This window comes from Drosophila rhopaloa, unplaced genomic scaffold (genome assembly GCF_018152115.1).
Source record: "Drosophila rhopaloa isolate 14029-0021.01 unplaced genomic scaffold, ASM1815211v1 contig_178, whole genome shotgun sequence".
Lineage (NCBI taxonomy): Eukaryota > Metazoa > Arthropoda > Insecta > Diptera > Drosophilidae > Drosophila > Drosophila rhopaloa.
In genome coordinates this window covers 9,562,883-9,579,288 of record NW_025335059.1, presented here as the reverse complement: position 1 = coordinate 9,579,288, position 16,406 = coordinate 9,562,883, and the positions used below count along the sequence as shown (strand labels likewise).

The following is a 16,406-nucleotide window of genomic DNA, read 5'->3' as shown; positions in this document are numbered from 1 at the left end:
ACAAAAAAATCAAGTACATAAGCAAAAATACATAATTTTGATTGCTATACAATACTTCTCTTGTATAGACCTAATCTTCATATTCTTATATGGAAAACAATAAGAGAGTAAGAAAGGATTCACGACTTGTATATAAAAAAGCAATAGTTAGTCCTTTTGTCATACGTCTTTGTACGGTAACAAAAAATTTTAAAAAAATAAATTGCTATCAACCCTTTTACTTGGATTATCATTTATTTTTTTATGCATACTTACTTAGTAGTTAAAATTAGCTGTGCATACATTCAAGAGTCAACCACTGTGTTAAATTAATTATGATTTGTATAGGAAAAAAATGAACTGTATCAAGACTTTATTAAAAATTCCTATGCTTAAAAATAAATATAATGCTGATCCCATGAATTAATTTACGATCATATTATCGAGGACATTATTGTAAGACTTTTCCTTACTATTTCTTATAAGAAAGAACTACATCGAAAGTTTATAAATTTATTTAATTTGAAAGTGAAAATGTTATGTTTTTAAACGTTAAGAATTGTAATCAAAAAATATTAAATATAGTTTGGAAAAATAAAATAAATTTAACTTTTACTGCGCACAGTGTGAATGTCTGCATGTAATTTGCGAAAATCGCGACCAGTGCTGAGCAACGTGGCTGCGAAAGCCAAAAGCAGGGTCGGATCTTAGGAGAGGGGTGGAGAGGAGAGAATGTAGCGTTGAGGACGGATTTTAATAAGAAACAATTTAAGAATCCCGCTTTTAGCCGTGCAAAAAGCCAAGCGCCCTATTGTTTAAATATCTCCGCTAATCGCGTCGATCAAGTGAATGTAATCTCGGTGTCCTGCCGGTACAGATTGTGTTGTTTTCGTGCCGGTAGAGCTCTTCAATTCGGAAACCCCCCAAAAAAAGTTTCCACTTTTTCTTTCCCCCCAGAAAAGTGACAATTATTCGTGGCCGTGGTAGGCGGATGCAGCTGCAAAGCGGGCGCATAAAGAGTGACGGATTTAAGTGCAATCGGCGCAGGTCCTCTATTTGTTTATGTTGATAAACATATTAGGTGGGCCAACTAAGTGCAGCTAAAAGTGAAATTGCCACGGTTTTTAAGTGGTTGCTTGGTGTACGTGCAGAAAACCTAAAACAGACATCCCCAGAAGAAGAAGAGTTAGCAGGAGGTGGAGGAGCACCGACGTCTCAGTTGTTTTTGTTTGGCTGCGAGAGAGAAACGGAGGGAGAGAACAAAGCAGAACACGCGGCTCTTCAAAAAAAAAGGGCGGGAAGGCCCTTCGGTTCGAATAAACCCAATAATCCGTAACTCTGCCCGCCGGAAATGTCGAGGGGGGGCGAGCACAAGCGCGTCACCCTCACCTCGATCTTTCAGGGCGATGTGGGCTTCTCGCGTTTTGGTAGCAACATCCTGGAGCCAGATACTCCTCTTTCCGCCGGATCTACTAGCTCCAAACCCACCAACAAGACCGCCAAGTGCATCCGCATCAAGCTCGATCTGTTTGAGACCGATTCAAACAAGTATCCCGAGTTTAACTACTCCCGTCTTTTGTACTTGGAGAAGGTGAGTGAGAGAATTAATCTGTAAAGGGAATCCCATCTAAAAGTCCCTTACCCACAGAAAAAGGCCAAAAAGTTGAAGCAGGTGACCACTTGCAACGGTTCCACTGGCACAGATCCATTTGCCGACAACGATGACGATGTGGCACGGATCGCAAAGGAGCTGGAGGCCAAGTATGGCAACTCCTATGCCACCGGCAGGGGCAAAAGTAAAAAGAATGACTATCGGGATATTGGAATGGGCTACGATGAGTCGGACTCCTTCATCGACAACACGGAAGCAGTACGTATTATACTCGACAAAAGATATTTGTGACCTAATAATAATAATAGCAAACGCATTTGTGACCTAATTTTATAAATTTAGATGGTGGTGATATATTACGAATCATTGCATAGTGTGGAAAGCACAATGAATAACCGTATTGATTTTATAATATTTCCATTATAAGAAAAAAGTCATTTAAGATTTTAAAAAGATAAAACTTCTGATGCCTTATGCTCGTGTTATATGTGTCTGAAGACAATTCCTTTTAGGATTTAATGATCTTTCAAAAAGTGATTAGGATAATTTACCTTTCACTTTTATCTCTTCTCCCCTTTCTAGTATGATGAAATTATCCCGGAAGAGGCGGAGACCCTTGAGGGCGGCTTCTACATCAACTGCGGAGCCCTAGAGTTCAAGAACCTGACCAAGAAGTCCTACACCACGCGAACTGATGCCATCATCAAAATGCCTGAGCGATCACGCAAGCGCATGGTCTCGTCCAGCTCGGAAAGCTCATCTTCGTCATCCGACGATGACGATGAAAACGATGATGACAACGAAGGAGAGGAGGACAGTGATTCGGAGGACGATGAAGAGGAGGACGAAAGCGATTCAGAGGACAACTCCGAGAGCGAAAGCCTTGATGATGAGGACTCTGCTGCCACTGCAAAATCCAGCAGCAAGTTTAAGGACAATCATCTAGCTAAGCGGCCGAAGGTCATCGTTACAAGCAGAACCAAGCAAAGCTCCAGTTCTACCACAGGCAGCAAGAAGCCACCGGTTAAGCCGATCACCACCTCCTCATCGTCTAGTTCGCCACGACCTAATATTGTAGAGATTTCGGATACGGAAGAACAGCTGGGACAGGTTCAGTCCCAGATTCAATCACAAACCCAGTTTCAGGCCTTGCCTCAGCCCCAGACTGAGGCTCAGGCCCAGGCTCAAGCTCTGAAGAAGGTGGTCAAAACGACAACTGTCAAGGACATGCTCAAAGCCAAGCGGGACAACTTTCTTAAGTCGCAGAGCGGCACGGCAGCTGTCAAGGGCATTGTCAACGGCGAGCTAAAGTGCATCTCCTCGGACATGTCCAGCCCCGACAACAGCGATATGGAATCGGGCACGGATCAAGGCAGGGCTGAGAAACAGGCCGGCCAACAAGGCAAAGAAGGACAGGAAAGTAAGTTACTAAAATTAAAACTAATACATCATTTCGGAAAATTTAATAGAATAAGAACATACCTTTTTTGTTTATCTTATTATTATTATCTTGTTGTTTTTCAAAGATAGCAGCCATTTAAGTCATTTCCTTTAAAGTTATTTACATACATATGATTATAATATCTTCAAGATCTTCGCACCGCCGACACTCTGCTACCCACCACGCTGGATTCGGATATTATGGCTGCAGTCAACAACTTCAAAGAAGATGTTAGAAGTCGAGACATGTGCGGAAAGAAGTTTAACCTAGATGCCAAGCTCACTCCCCTGCTGCTTCGGTAAGTTGCAACAATTATTACATAATAATAGCCCTGTAATCCTTTAATCTTATCCAGGGTTTACGAGGCGGTGCTATGCATTGATCGAAACGAGCGCAACATGGTTTTTTCCCACATCGAATACCAGTTGCAGCTTCCTAAGTACTACATGCTGCGCAAGGGAAAGCAAGTGCGCGCAAAGGAAGAAAAAAAGAAGTCCACTATTGTGCTGGAGAAACTGCGGCGGGCTGTAGCGGTTGTTATGCCCAAAGCGATAGCCAATTATGAAACGGAACTACGCACTTTTGCGGAACAGGCGTAAGATAATGATTGCAAAAATGGTTAAATCCTTTAACTTTTGTTAATCCTTTTCAGAGCGGCGGATGTGAATTCGGAATTGCCCCCAAAGATGCCACGCAAGAAATTCCAATGGACCAGTGATTTGCGCCAGCTGCTTTACGACGTTTACCAGGCGCGCTGGCCATCCTTCCCCTTTTTGGCCAAGCGTAAAGACACAATGGAGGAGTTCATTAACTGTTATCTCAAGGAGAAGGTGGTGGATCTGTGGCCTTCCGGCTGGATGCGCTTGGATGAACTGCAGCGGGAAATATCCCGATACAAGAACGCCAGGCAGAAGGCCAAGGAAAAGTCAAAAGCGCCAGCAGTGTCCGCATCTCCGAAACCCGTTGTAGCTGTTCCTGCCTCTGAACAAATTCCGCAGGCAAGCAGCTATCTAAAGACAGTGGAGGAGCCCCGATCTCGTGGAAACTCCGACACGGACTCAGCTACAAGTGCCTCCTCCAACAGCCTAAAGCGCAAGCTGATGGAGATGCCCAAGCAGTCCAACAAGCCTCCAAAGAAAAAGGTGGCCAAGCAGTTACCACAACAGCCGCAACTTCTACCGCACCCGCAATTCCAGCTGGCGCCGGCTGCTACGGCGGCAGTCAGTGTTCCAGCCACTAGCATTAACAACAACCACCTGCCCCATCTGGATACGCTGCTCTCCATGCCAAGCACTTCGGCCCAGGCAGCCGCCCTAAATGCTGCTGCCGTGGCAGCCGCTAGTACGGTTCTGGATCTGGCATCGCCCAACCGAAAAATGGACCTTAACAGCAGAAGTAACTTCTACAATCTGATTACAGCGGCCACCCTGGCTGCGAGCGGGAATCCCAGCCCGCATCCCATCGACGGCCAGGCCAAAGTGATCGTGGGAGCGCGCCCCTCGCCACATGTGATCAATTTGGATGACTACCAATGTCCCAGCGAAATATTACAGACGTCCAAGCAGCTGGCTGCCACCACTACCGTCATCACATCCACCTCCAAGGCTGCCCAGACTACGCCGGTCGGCAGGGAGAGCAGCAGCGAATCGGATGGCGTGGAGATCGTGGGAGTGTTTCCTGCCTCGAAGCCCCAACGGAAAGTCCAGCCAAAAGCCAAGAATAAGACTCAGAACAAAGGAAGATCCTCCTTAGGAGCCGTGGGCCAGGCAAATGGATCTCTTGGCTTCAATGCGAATAACATGTATATCTACAACAGCTCCAGATCTATTGCACCCGTATATGATCTCACCTCCAAAGCGCATATAATGAAGAATCTGAAGGAGTTCGAGAAGCAGATGCATTCTGCCTTCTCACCAACCTCCGTCAAGGGATCAAGCGGAGGAATGGGATCCTCTGCACCAAATACGCCCTCGCGCCAATGACAATCGGGTCCGGTCGCACAGCAGCCATTGCCGGCTGCAGTGACGGCCTTTTACAACCCAGAGGCGATGGCCGCCGCCATAGTTCTCTCGACGATGAGCCACGCCTCGCCGCGCTACGACCTGCTGGCAAACGGATCCGTGTCCGTGTCAGCCGCCCAGGTGGGAGCTCCTGCCAACACACTGCCACAAGTATTTGTTAAGCCCAGCCTGCCGCAACCCAGCGCTGCCGACGAGGTGATGACCACCACAGGAGCTGCTCACCCGCCCACGCAACAACTGCCCACAAAGTTCATTTAGCTAGGGTCACTCAGCTCGCTCCCTTGCGATTCTTAACTTAGATTCTAGGGCTGGTTCTAGGTAGGTTTCATTCGCAGCTGTGTCTGCCTTCCAATCATTTGCACCAGTTTAATTTTTGTTTTTTCATTGAGTCGTTTACCTACTAAGTCAGTGTACTTTGCAAACATTAATAAAGCAAATTTATATATATATATTTATTTATAGAGAACCATTTTTATTAAATAAAGGCGAATTAAGTTATGTAATAAAAGTAAATTAAAGGAGGTCCTTCTTTACACAGCAGATAATGTATACAGAATCGATAAAAAATTAGTTCTGTAAACCGAAAGATAATGCTAAAATCAGCGACAGCCGACCAGCTCCGACACGCTGTCATAGAAACAATCACTTAGCCTAATTTGTAAAAGATAACACACGTGCCTGATGATGAAATTGCCGGAGGATTGGGAGGGCGCGCTTGAATCATTTGATCCAGCGCAGAACCGATGTGGCCGCCATGCGCACGAAGGCGATGGTGGACTGCTGGTTGGCCGCTGGCATCAGATTGGGATCCGCCATTTCCGGCTGCGGAGTGAGACTAGGCACAGCTTCCCAGTCCATACGCAGGGAGTTTTCATCTGAAAATGATTAAAGAAGGTTATTGGATTCTATTTCTGTTTAAAAAGGGTTATTGTGGCTTATACAACATATAATAAAAAAAAATATAATAGAATATATCTTAATTATACTTAGGAAATATAAGCTTACAATTAGAGATTTCTACTTAAATTACTGTATATATATTACCAAGGCATTAATGCAGTTTTTTTGGTTGGACCAACTCACCCTCAGACTCCGATTCCGTGGCCGTTTCGATGCCGATTAGTAGGGAATCCACTGATTTCATGAGCGGCGCGTTCGTGACGTCCAAATGGCCAAAGCGCCCCAGATCGCTGCGCTCTAGATCCAGGATTGCCAGCAAGTTCTCTAGTGTGTGATGTTCGTTTAGAGCGCGCAACTTGACTTGCTGCGTGTAGGCCAGATACATAATGTTCGAGTTCAGCCTCGAAATCTTACGCCGGAACTGCTCCTCGTTAAGCAGCTTGCGGCAAAAGTCTCCGTAGGCGATCTTGTGCGGCAGCCGCACGTTAAGGTAGAAGCTGAGCAACTGCGTCAGCTGCGCCGTGTAGGTAAGAGCGCCCACAATACGGTAGGCCTCAAAACGACTCGGCGTAATCTCGTTGGCCGTGGCCTTCGGAACATCATCCTTGTTGTCTGCCAGCCAGTCTAGGTAAGCGGTGTAGTCACCGTTGGCGGGAAGCGAAGGACCCACTATCCTATACTGGACCTCACTGATCCCACTGCCATGGAAAACCCATTTACCGCGTATGTACGAGGTGTTCTTGGCATCGGCCAGTGCTGCAATGGTTTCCGCCTCCTCGCTACGCTCCACGCTTGCTCGCCGCTGCTGTTCCTCCTTGAGAACCACTTCGGCAATAGGAAATATATAGGTGACCAGTTGCTGGATGCCCCTTCGTGCAGCCTGCTTGATGCTGTCCAGCAATCCCAGGTGGGTCTCCCTTAGTTTCTCTATCTTCTCCACTCTGTCCAGCACGTAATCCTCGAGCATTTTGACCTTGTCCGGGTATTTGGGCAGGTTCTTTCGCTTCTCGGCATTGGCCCGTCGCAGTTCATCGCGCCGTTCGCCCAGGACGCGCAATTTTTGTCCCGTGCTAGAGATTAGTTGTTGAAGAAGCTCCAGTTGCTTCCGCTTGGCCTTGATGGCCATCAGGCGATCCTCGTTGGAGCGGTGCTGCTCGATGAGGCGTTCATAGCGCGTGCTGAAGGTTTTAAGACCCGCCTGCAGGGTAATATAACGCTGTTGCTTCTCTGTCAGACTAAAATATAGAAAGATCGATCAAGATTACAAGTGTTTTTCCGATAAGGTGCTCGGTGGTTGGTAGCAAACCTTTCGGGCCTTTCCGCCTGACTGTGAGTAATGTTTCCGTTTCTGACGCAATTGCGACAGTGGAATCGGCTGGCGCTGCAGCTGTGGCACAGTGGGCACCGCATTTGATGGGCACCCATCCCCGCGGTGGCTCCCGCATCCTTTTCGCTCGCATTCTTCAGCAGCTCCTTTGCCAATGGCCTACGCTTTGTTGTGTATCCTGCGACATCGCTAGCCTCTTCTTCCTCGCCATTTGTGGAGTCCGTGGAAATGCGGAAGTTATCGGGCGCCTTGCAGCTTTCGTCGGAGCTGGAGCTACTTGCCATTACAGCAAGAGCATCGCATTTATATCTATTGTTATTGTTTCCGTAGAAATTCACTTTTTCTCTGCGTAGATTTCGTCAGTGTTGGGTAACGCTCACGGTAGTGTGGGTGAGGGGCAGTGCTGGAAAGCGGGGGGATTCCAGGGCTGCGACGATTTTTTATTTACTACTATAAAAATATACATTAACTGTAAGTCCAATAATTCTTTAAGGATATTAACTTACATGCTATTTATTTTGAAATAAACTTTTTTTGGCTTTATCTTAAACCAAATAGACGACACACATGATTAGCGTATTTAAATGTTTTCGTTTATTTTCACAAGAGATTTCTATAACCAAATAATTAAACTAGAACGTCTGAAAAAGAAACAGTAGACATGGTGGGTGCTGTTTAATTTCCAAGACATTCAATTTCCGGTTTTCGGATTCCAGTTCGGTGCACTATTTTGGAGGGCAGCTCGGTTAGACCAGAGGCAGCGTTTCGAAGAGGACAGTAAATTTAATTAGCATGGGGTACTGATCGTGCGGCTGGATGTGGATCCCTACTTGGCGGCGGCCACGGCCTTGCCCACCTTACCGCCCAGAACCTTAAGGGTCGCATCCACCACATCCTGCACACGGGGCAGGGCGTGCGCCTCCAGCGTCTTGGCGTAGGGCATGGGCACATCCACACCGGCACAGCGCCAGACGGGGGCGTCCAACTCGAAGAAGGTCTGGTCTTCCATAATGCGGGCGCAGATCTCAGCTCCAACACCTACAAGAATACAAAATTATCATGTAGAAAATATATTTGTAAGGGAAAAAGCAAAAAACAATATTCGGGATGTAATAGCAATCAGACCTGAAGCAATGTAATATAATTACTACCAATCATTAGTAAATTAATCCAATGATTGATTCACAGAAATAAAGAGAAACTAATCCATTATGTTAAATGTTTAATTTTAAATATAGCTCAAAATAAAGCTATAAATAAACTATAAATAATAGTTTCTTAGATATCAGGATATGATTTTAAAGTGATTTTGAATTGTTAGAGATTTCTGTGACAGCCTTATATTAAATCATTTTAATTACCAATGTTTTAACTGATATTTTCTTATCACTTACCATGCTGAGGCCAGCCGTTTTCCACGGTGACCAGGTGGTGGGTCTTTCGAACGGAAGCGAAGATGGTCGCCGTGTCCAGGGGACGAATGGAACGCAGGTTAATGACCTCGGCCTCAATGCCTGAATAGTGAGAAAAAATTAGCTTTTTTCCCTATTATTTGAAGCAACAGCAGATCATACCCTTCTTGGCCAGCTCGGCGGCCGCCAGCAGCGATGTCTCCACCGCCTTGGAATGCGCCACAAGGGTAATATCCTTGCCCGGCCGCATGATCTTCGCCTTGCCGATGGGCACCACGAAGTCCTTGTCGGCCACATTGTCGGCTACGGGGAAAGCGGTGCCATAGACCAGCTCGTTCTCCAGGAATACCACTGGATCAGGATCGCGGATGGCAGCCTTCAGCAGGCCACGGGCATCCTCCGAGTCGTAGGGCGAGATGACCTTCAGACCGGGGCAGTGGGCGTACCACGCGGCGAAGCACTGCGAGTGCTGGGCGGCCACTCCGGATGCAGCTCCATTGGGACCTCGAAACACAATTGGCACGTTCACGGCACCCGCGGACATATAGAAGGTCTTGGCCGCCGAGTTAATGATCTAATGCGGGGTATTATAAAAGAATATTTTATGAAAAACCATGACTGTATTACAAGGAATAAAATGATGATAGTTCAAAGTTAAAAATGGTCATTATTAAATCCTCCCTCTAACTGCAATCTCGCCAATTCAAGTTAATACAAGTCGCACTTTATTGGTTAAACACTGCTCTACTTCCGTCTCGGTCTTCACTTAATGCCTAGTTTCTGCTTAATGATAAATGCTGGCAGGCGGCGTCCTTTCCAGAACCGCGGCAATGGCGTCTCATTGGCCTGCCTTAGGATCTCGGCCACGTGCTGCTCTGCGCTGAAGGCCTCCGCCTGCTTGATCTGGGCCATTAGCTTGCCCTGAAATGCCTTCTCCTTGCGCATCTCGCGGCGTTGGCGCACCTTGGCCCACTCGAACTTCATCTTGCGGCGCAGCTTCTTTAGCTTGTGCTTCTTCATCTTGCGCCGACGGATCACAATGAGACGAGCCGCCTCCATCTTGTCCGGCTTGCTTTTGTCCATGGGCGGGGCAATAACCTCGCCCACGTGATCTCTGTGCAAGATGTCGTTAATCTCGTTGAGCCAGGTGGAACGAGGACTTTCAATTATGCGGCTCAGTGGCAAAGGGCGATCCCCGACTGGCGGCCTAACACCATTAACCATTTTTGCCTGCACATAATCGGATAATATGGGTGGGGATTAGTGAGGTCCGATCTATGCTGGGGCAGGAGCTAATCCACCCATATTATCCCATTAAGCGCCGCGGTCTGATCTTGCACTTGAATTGGTCTGTTAACTAGATAGTGGAGTTGTGGGGCATTTGGATTGGATTTTCGTGTCTTTCTCACTTTTTTTTGGCAATGAGATAATATGAGTGGTTAGCCTACTGCTGGAGTGCGGAGAAAGGTTCTGAGGAAAAGGATGAAGGAACTTACGTGATCGATGGCCTGCATGGAAAAGTTCCAGGTCATAAACTCGCAAACGGGACGCAGACCAGCCATGGCGGCTCCAACGGCGATGCCGGCAAAGCCCATCTCTGTGATTGGCGTGTCGATGACGCGCTTGTCGCCGTACTTTTTCCACAGTCCACGGGATATCTGAAACGGAAAGAAAGAAATTAATTGAGGTGTAAAAGAATTTAGTTATTCAATGGAATATGAAGGGGATGTCTTTTTCTATGAAGATCTCTTCTTCTTTTGTTAATCATAGGTATTATGTCCCCAAGGATATAACAAATATTTTGACAACTTACGATTTCATAAACCTTGTTTATTTATGCAAGGAAAAACGTTATTTGACAAAAAATAAATAGATTGTATCTAGACATAATAAATGACCATTTGGATGTAATGAATGAATTTTCGGTTAATCTTATGTTTAAAGATTATTTAATTTCAAATTTGCTGATTATTTTACTTTATAAATAAAGAATAATTAGTAAGTGAATTAAAGACTGGTTTCTAAATCCCAAGGCCAGTAAAAGCAAATAGCATACAAATTTCTCTAAGTTGTAAAAACGAAAATTAAAATAATAAAAGTAATCCAGTATAAAGGCAGATTCGCTAAAAATATACATATGCCGGCACCTAAACTTCTTACAAATGGGTAAACAAATCGTGACTTTATGGGGCAATCACGTATTATCAGCAGACAATCACACACACTCTGCGTGACCTTGCCAATTTCGATCACGCATTCAGATTCGAGCCGTCCTATTCCGAACCATTATCAGTAGTTACATATAGCACGCATATATCACCCCTCAGACCTCCGTTTTTCCCCATCCTATCCGCCTGCATCAGCTGTCAGCGCAACCGCCTGGTGGTGTTTACGTAATCAGGGGACGGGTCTAATGATACCGCCAGTCTTACCTTGTAGGCACCATCGTACTGGGCCACCTCCTCGCCGAGGATAAAGACCCGGTCGTCGCGGGCCAACTCGTCATCCAAAGCACTGTTTAGGGCATCCCGCACGGTCATCTGCTTGGCCGCCAGCGCCTTCTGGCTGGTGGAGAACGCCCGCTGGGCGGAGCTGGCCGCCTGAATCAGTCGGGATCGGAGCATCGTTGTCTCGTGGTTCGGTTTCCTATGGGGCTATCGGTTTCGTATCCAGCTGCAGAAGCGGTTTTACGGGGTTTTGAGAGCTATTATCTAACTTAAATAGGCTATTATGGCTTTACGCACCGACTTCCGTCCCGAAATTTGGATGTGAAAATGTGTGGTGTGAACAATGTTGTGCGAGGAAAATATACTACCGTTCAGCTCTTAAACATACTAAACCATCTGTGGTCACACTTGGAAATGTATATTTTTTTAAGTCTGCACCATTTTTAAATATTAATTTTTATTTAACAATATGTCTTACCCTGAATGATACTTCTCTTCCAATAAACCTTTGCTTCTTTATTTATAAAAATTGCAAAACAAACTTAATTAAAATATAGCCTCAAAATAAGTTCAGTTCTGAAAAAAATATACTCCAGGAAAATTAGACCAAAATGTACTCTTCAATACAAATATTTAAATATTTAATTTATTTTTTCAAAACATAAGAGTGCAGTAAAAACTATATTGCCCAAAATTTTAATGATTCACATTACCCTTGCAAAATCATTCACGATTTATTTTTTACGTTTCAAAATGAGTTTCGAACAAACAAATCATGTTTGGAATTCTTGGAAGTATTCGTCGTTCCTGGAGTTCCACTTCGTCTGCCAAAACGAGTTTTAAGAACTCCCTGAGCTGTATATCGCGGATTTTCTTTGGACCTCTACCCAAGGACTCCAAATGGATAAAACCAGGACGCCTACACTATATAGAAAATGATGTGGAAAAACATGCGGACATTATAAAAACTATGGATGGTGTGGTGGTTCTGTTGTACAACATATCCCGGAAGAAATTGATATTTGTGCGTCAATTCAGGGGAGCGGTTTACCAGGGAATTTATTCTGGTCAAAATGTGGAAATGTCCAAAGGAGAAGCTGATCTGGAGAAGTTTCCCCCTGATATTGGAATAACCTTGGAACTTTGCGGGGGCGCCGTGGACAAGGACAAAAGCTTGGCGGAAATCGCCAAGGAGGAAGTGCTGGAGGAGTGCGGATATGAGGTGCCCACGAAGTCCTTGGAGCGTGTATTAGATTACAGATCGGGTATTGGAACATCTAGTAGTGCCATGACATTGTTTTACTGCGAGGTGTGCGATGGTCAAAAGGTTTCAGAAGGAGGTGGAGTGGATGACGAGGAAATCCAGGTGGTTGAGATGCCTGTGGAGGAGTCAAATAAGCTGGTCGAAGCTGGTGCTGTTACCAACGGCGGCCCCTCCTGTCTGATGGGATTACTGTGGTTCTTTCTGTACAAGGCCCCCAAGGTTTCCTAGTGGTTCCTTTAATTACGATGATTTATCTCAAACTTTAAATGTTGTTAAACTCTGTACGAATCAAAGTAAAATATTAATATGGTTTGTCGATGAGTTTTTTTTTTGTTTTTTATACTTTTTTAATAGTAGTATGGTATAACGAACATTTTAAATTTAAAATGTGTTACCACTTGCTGCCTGGCTATAAACGTCAAAAAAGCTTCTTTGAAATAAAAAGCTATTATTTGATTTTGATTCCCCATCGCCGGTTGGAGCTTTCACAGTCAGCTGATGCTAGTGCCACTGCCGTGTTTTTGTGCCCCACGACCGACTATTCAGCATGGAGAACGTATCCAAGATCTGGTTGGGCCCGCTGCCCGAGGATTCGCCCTACGTGAAACCCTTCCGGCTGTACTACGTCCAGAATGGCGTGGAGAAGAACTGGGACCTTCTAAAAGTCCACGATAGCGTGGCCATCATTCTGTACAACACGTCGCGCCAGAAGCTGGTGCTGGTGCGCCAGTTCCGACCTGCTGTCTACCATGGGATCATCTCCAGTGCGCAGGGCAGCTTCGACAAGGTTGACCTTAAGGAGTATCCGCCTGCTATCGGGGTCACCTTGGAACTGTGTGCAGGGATCGTGGACAAGTCCAAGAGCTGGGTGGAGATAGCCCGGGAGGAGGTGGTGGAGGAGTGTGGCTACGACGTCCCGGTGGAGCGCATAGAGGAGGTCATGGTCTACCGGTAAGAAGGTCAACATTGTAAACAAAGGATCTCATAATTTAAGATTTTGAAAAACAATTAATAGGTACTATACATTTTCGGCCGTTTTAGCCTGTTTTATTTTTTAATACTCGTCAAGAATTATTTACTTCTATTTTATTTAAATCTTTAAAATATTGAAATGGAAGTCCTAAAACACTTTTAACTAACTAATGAACAAGACTTAACAATAGAATATTTTGTGAGCTACTTAATTGATTTTTCAACTACTTCCTTAACAACTGATTCAACAACTTTGTTAGACTCTAATAAATTTTTAAATAAGTAAAAAGGGTTTGCTTTATAGACCGTTAATGAATTACTTTAGTCGGAGAAATAGGCAAAATTAAAGAAGTTGAATTTAAGATAAGCATCTATAAAAATTACACATAGTAAATCTGATTAGGTAGGCTTACATAACATGATAAAAGTTAAAAATACTTACTATATATTTTTGTTTCTTATGATTTAGATAGAAATATATATTCTACTAATAACTTTTTATTACTCTCAGATCTGGCGTTGGCTCATCCGGTGCCAAGCAAATCATGTACTATTGCGAGGTAACCGATGCGGACAAGGCCACCAGTGGCGGCGGCGTTGAGGACGAGATAATCGAGGTGGTGGAGCTGTCCCTGGAGGAGGCGAAGCGGATGATCCAGCAGGGAGCGGTGAACAACAGCCCGCCCAGCTGCCTCATGGGGCTGATGTGGTTCTTCGCCAACAGGGCACCATGTGCCAGCGCCTAGTGGCAAACATTGCTGTTGATTCACCGAGATAAGCGGCGGCCGTGATAAAATGATAGGATGCGTCCGCATCAGCAGCGGTGCCTTACTAACTCATATTAGCCAACACGAATTCGAATGCTTTCCAACCGAGAACATTGTGAGTGCGCCTAGCGCATACGATAATACCAAAATTCCCGTGCCTGTCGAGGCTTACCTTATGATATGTACTTTGTAATATGTAATAAACCCTGGCCAGGTGTCCGCTCATGAATTCGGTCAAGACGTCTCCCACTTCCACTGCCACTTCCATTTCCACTCCCACCGCGGCAGCCAAGTGCATAAATCGCCTATAAATCAAAATGCCGCAAGACGCTGCTGCTGCAGAAGCTCCAAACGGGTTCCGCTTTTCTCCGATCCCATCCGATCCGATGCGATGGGACCTGGGACCCCATCCCATCCCAATCCCGAACCATCCAAACCGAAGCTGTGTGCCGTTTTTGGGCCCCTGTCAGGCAGCGTGTTGCTGGGATCAGGTTACTTATTTATACACGGCCAGGGACTTTAGCTTCCATGCCCGCTCCCGGTACTCCTGATCACAGAGAAAGAAATATAATTTTTGGGGGTCATACATTCTGTAAATCTTTCCTTATCTTTACTTAATTTTAAAATGCACATTATATTTTAGTATGATACATCTTATTCCGGTCGCTCTACCATTTCACTATTTATACCCGTTACTCGTAGAGTAAAAGGGTATATTGTATTCGTGCAAAAGTATGTAACAGCTAGAAGGAAGCGTTTCCGACCCTATAAAGTATATATATTCTTGATCAGGGTCACTAGCCGAGTCGATATAGCCATGTCCGTCTGTCCGTCTGTCCGTCTGTCTGTCCGTCTGTCTGTCTGTCTGTCTGTCCGTATGAACGCTGAGATCTCGGAAACTATAAAAGCTAGAAGATTGGCATTTTGCATGCAGATTCTAGAAGTTCCTACGCAGCGCAAGTTTGTTTCAAAAAGGTGCCACGCCCCCTTTAACGCCCACAATCGCTTATATACGATTTTAAAAATTTAAATATTTCGGAAAAGTAAAAATGCAGTTTTGTTGTGTTTATTAATACCTATCGAAATGTAGAAGACATTTTTCAAATCGGACCATTCGTTAAAAAGTTATGCGTGATCAAAGTTTCTATCTCCATCTCCCTCGCACTCGCTTTACCTGAGTAACGGGTATCTGATAGTCGGGGCACCCGACTATAGCGTTCTCTCTTGTTTTAATTTTATTTCAATCATATATATAATTGGAAAACTATAAAATAGTTGAATATTTATAAAATTTAGAATTTTTGTAGTACCCATTATTACTAAAAAAATAGCTGTAAATATTGCTATTTAAAATAGTTTTATCTTGAATTTGTATTATAAAGATCTAAGTACTTTTTAGTACAGTTTACTAATAGCTGCAAAAAATGGTTAAGTAAAACTTTGTTTTTCATCAAATAGTTTTATGTGTACCTGCATCTATCCATCCTGTAGTTTTCCGATTCATCCTCCATTTCCATCCATCCAGGTTCAGCGGTCATGGCGAGTGGTGGCGTGGAAATTTATTTACCCCAAAGCCATGATTTGGCAATATTTCAACATTGTAATAGAATTTCTTTCAGCCTTTTCAAACTTGACTTCCTTTTCGGCGGATGCCCATACTCCTGCCCCAGATCCCCTGTCCCTGCTCCAAGATCCCTTGGTCCCAAACCCCCTCGCACCACTCACATGTGCGTGCATTCGATTTGCCGCTGATAATCAAGGCCGGTTCTTTGTTGTTGTCTGCTGTTCGCTTGCGTGTTAACCTCATGTAAATTATGGACCCGAGGCGGAGGAGCCGTCGGCAGCAGAGTCAACAAAAATGCGAGTGTTGAAATTATATTTAATTTGCATATGTTGGCGGACGACCAGGCTGTCCAGGAGGCCCCTCAGGGACTCAAGGATGCAAATGAGTTGGGGGAGTTCCACGTGGATCAGGTGTAATGTCGACAAGAGGGATTTGTCAAGGAAGCAGTGGCTTTCAAACTGTGGCAAAGTAGTTTTCTGAATGGTAAAGGAGTTTCACAGTTTATGGGCTATGAAGAAAATGGGTTTAAAAAAAAGCTATTATAATGAATGTATGACTTTGATTCATTTTAAACATTCTTCTTACATTAAAAAATAATGTATAACAAGGTCACATTTTTGTTCAATATTTTTGTTTTAAATTTTAAAGTAATAAGAAAATACTTAAACAAATACCCTTTCACGCAATTGCAATAATTTAA

General features: G+C 44.6%; 5 protein-coding genes across 6 annotated transcripts; 3 read left to right on the top strand and 2 right to left on the bottom strand.

The window, feature by feature from the left end:
• The first annotated feature begins 692 nt into the window (after positions 1–692).
• On the top strand, positions 693–5,500 carry LOC108043077 (yemanuclein). The gene is made up of 6 exons (XM_017121623.2): positions 693–1,570; positions 1,628–1,849; positions 2,174–3,011; positions 3,183–3,330; positions 3,388–3,627; positions 3,685–5,500. The coding sequence occupies exons 1-6, from the start codon at positions 1,331–1,333 to the stop codon at positions 5,012–5,014; spliced, it is 3,018 nt and encodes a 1,005-aa protein (XP_016977112.1). The 5' UTR covers positions 693–1,330; the 3' UTR covers positions 5,015–5,500.
• On the bottom strand, positions 5,486–7,665 carry LOC108043078 (beclin 1-associated autophagy-related key regulator). Its single transcript, XM_017121624.2, has 3 exons — positions 7,260–7,665; positions 6,137–7,188; positions 5,486–5,928 (listed from the first exon to the last, which is right to left on the bottom strand). Exons 1-3 carry the CDS (start codon positions 7,562–7,564, stop codon positions 5,774–5,776), a joined length of 1,512 nt encoding a protein of 503 aa, XP_016977113.2. The 5' UTR covers positions 7,565–7,665; the 3' UTR covers positions 5,486–5,773.
• A 186-nt stretch (positions 7,666–7,851) lies between these two features.
• Positions 7,852–11,526, bottom strand: LOC108043079 (pyruvate dehydrogenase E1 component subunit beta, mitochondrial). Of its 2 annotated transcripts, XM_017121625.1 has the most exons (6): positions 11,437–11,526; positions 11,125–11,365; positions 10,189–10,350; positions 8,855–9,266; positions 8,675–8,794; positions 7,852–8,318 (listed from the first exon to the last, which is right to left on the bottom strand). In XM_017121625.1, the coding sequence occupies exons 2-6, from the start codon at positions 11,314–11,316 to the stop codon at positions 8,107–8,109; spliced, it is 1,098 nt and encodes a 365-aa protein (XP_016977114.1). In that variant the 5' UTR covers positions 11,317–11,365; positions 11,437–11,526; the 3' UTR covers positions 7,852–8,106. The 2 variants fall into 2 exon arrangements, with proteins under 2 accessions (XP_016977114.1, XP_016977115.1); XM_017121626.1 differs by lacking the exons at positions 7,852–8,318; positions 8,675–8,794; positions 8,855–9,266 and adding an exon at positions 9,395–9,922.
• A 347-nt stretch (positions 11,527–11,873) lies between these two features.
• Positions 11,874–12,724, top strand: LOC108043074 (uridine diphosphate glucose pyrophosphatase NUDT14). Its single transcript, XM_017121618.1, has one exon. It carries the CDS (start codon positions 11,915–11,917, stop codon positions 12,629–12,631), a length of 717 nt encoding a protein of 238 aa, XP_016977107.1. The 5' UTR covers positions 11,874–11,914; the 3' UTR covers positions 12,632–12,724.
• Positions 12,725–12,884: 160 nt separating this feature from the next.
• LOC108043073 (uridine diphosphate glucose pyrophosphatase NUDT14) lies at positions 12,885–14,371 on the top strand. The gene is made up of 2 exons (XM_017121617.2): positions 12,885–13,354; positions 13,887–14,371. Exons 1-2 carry the CDS (start codon positions 12,951–12,953, stop codon positions 14,119–14,121), a joined length of 639 nt encoding a protein of 212 aa, XP_016977106.1. The 5' UTR covers positions 12,885–12,950; the 3' UTR covers positions 14,122–14,371.
• Positions 14,372–16,406: the final 2,035 nt, after the last annotated feature.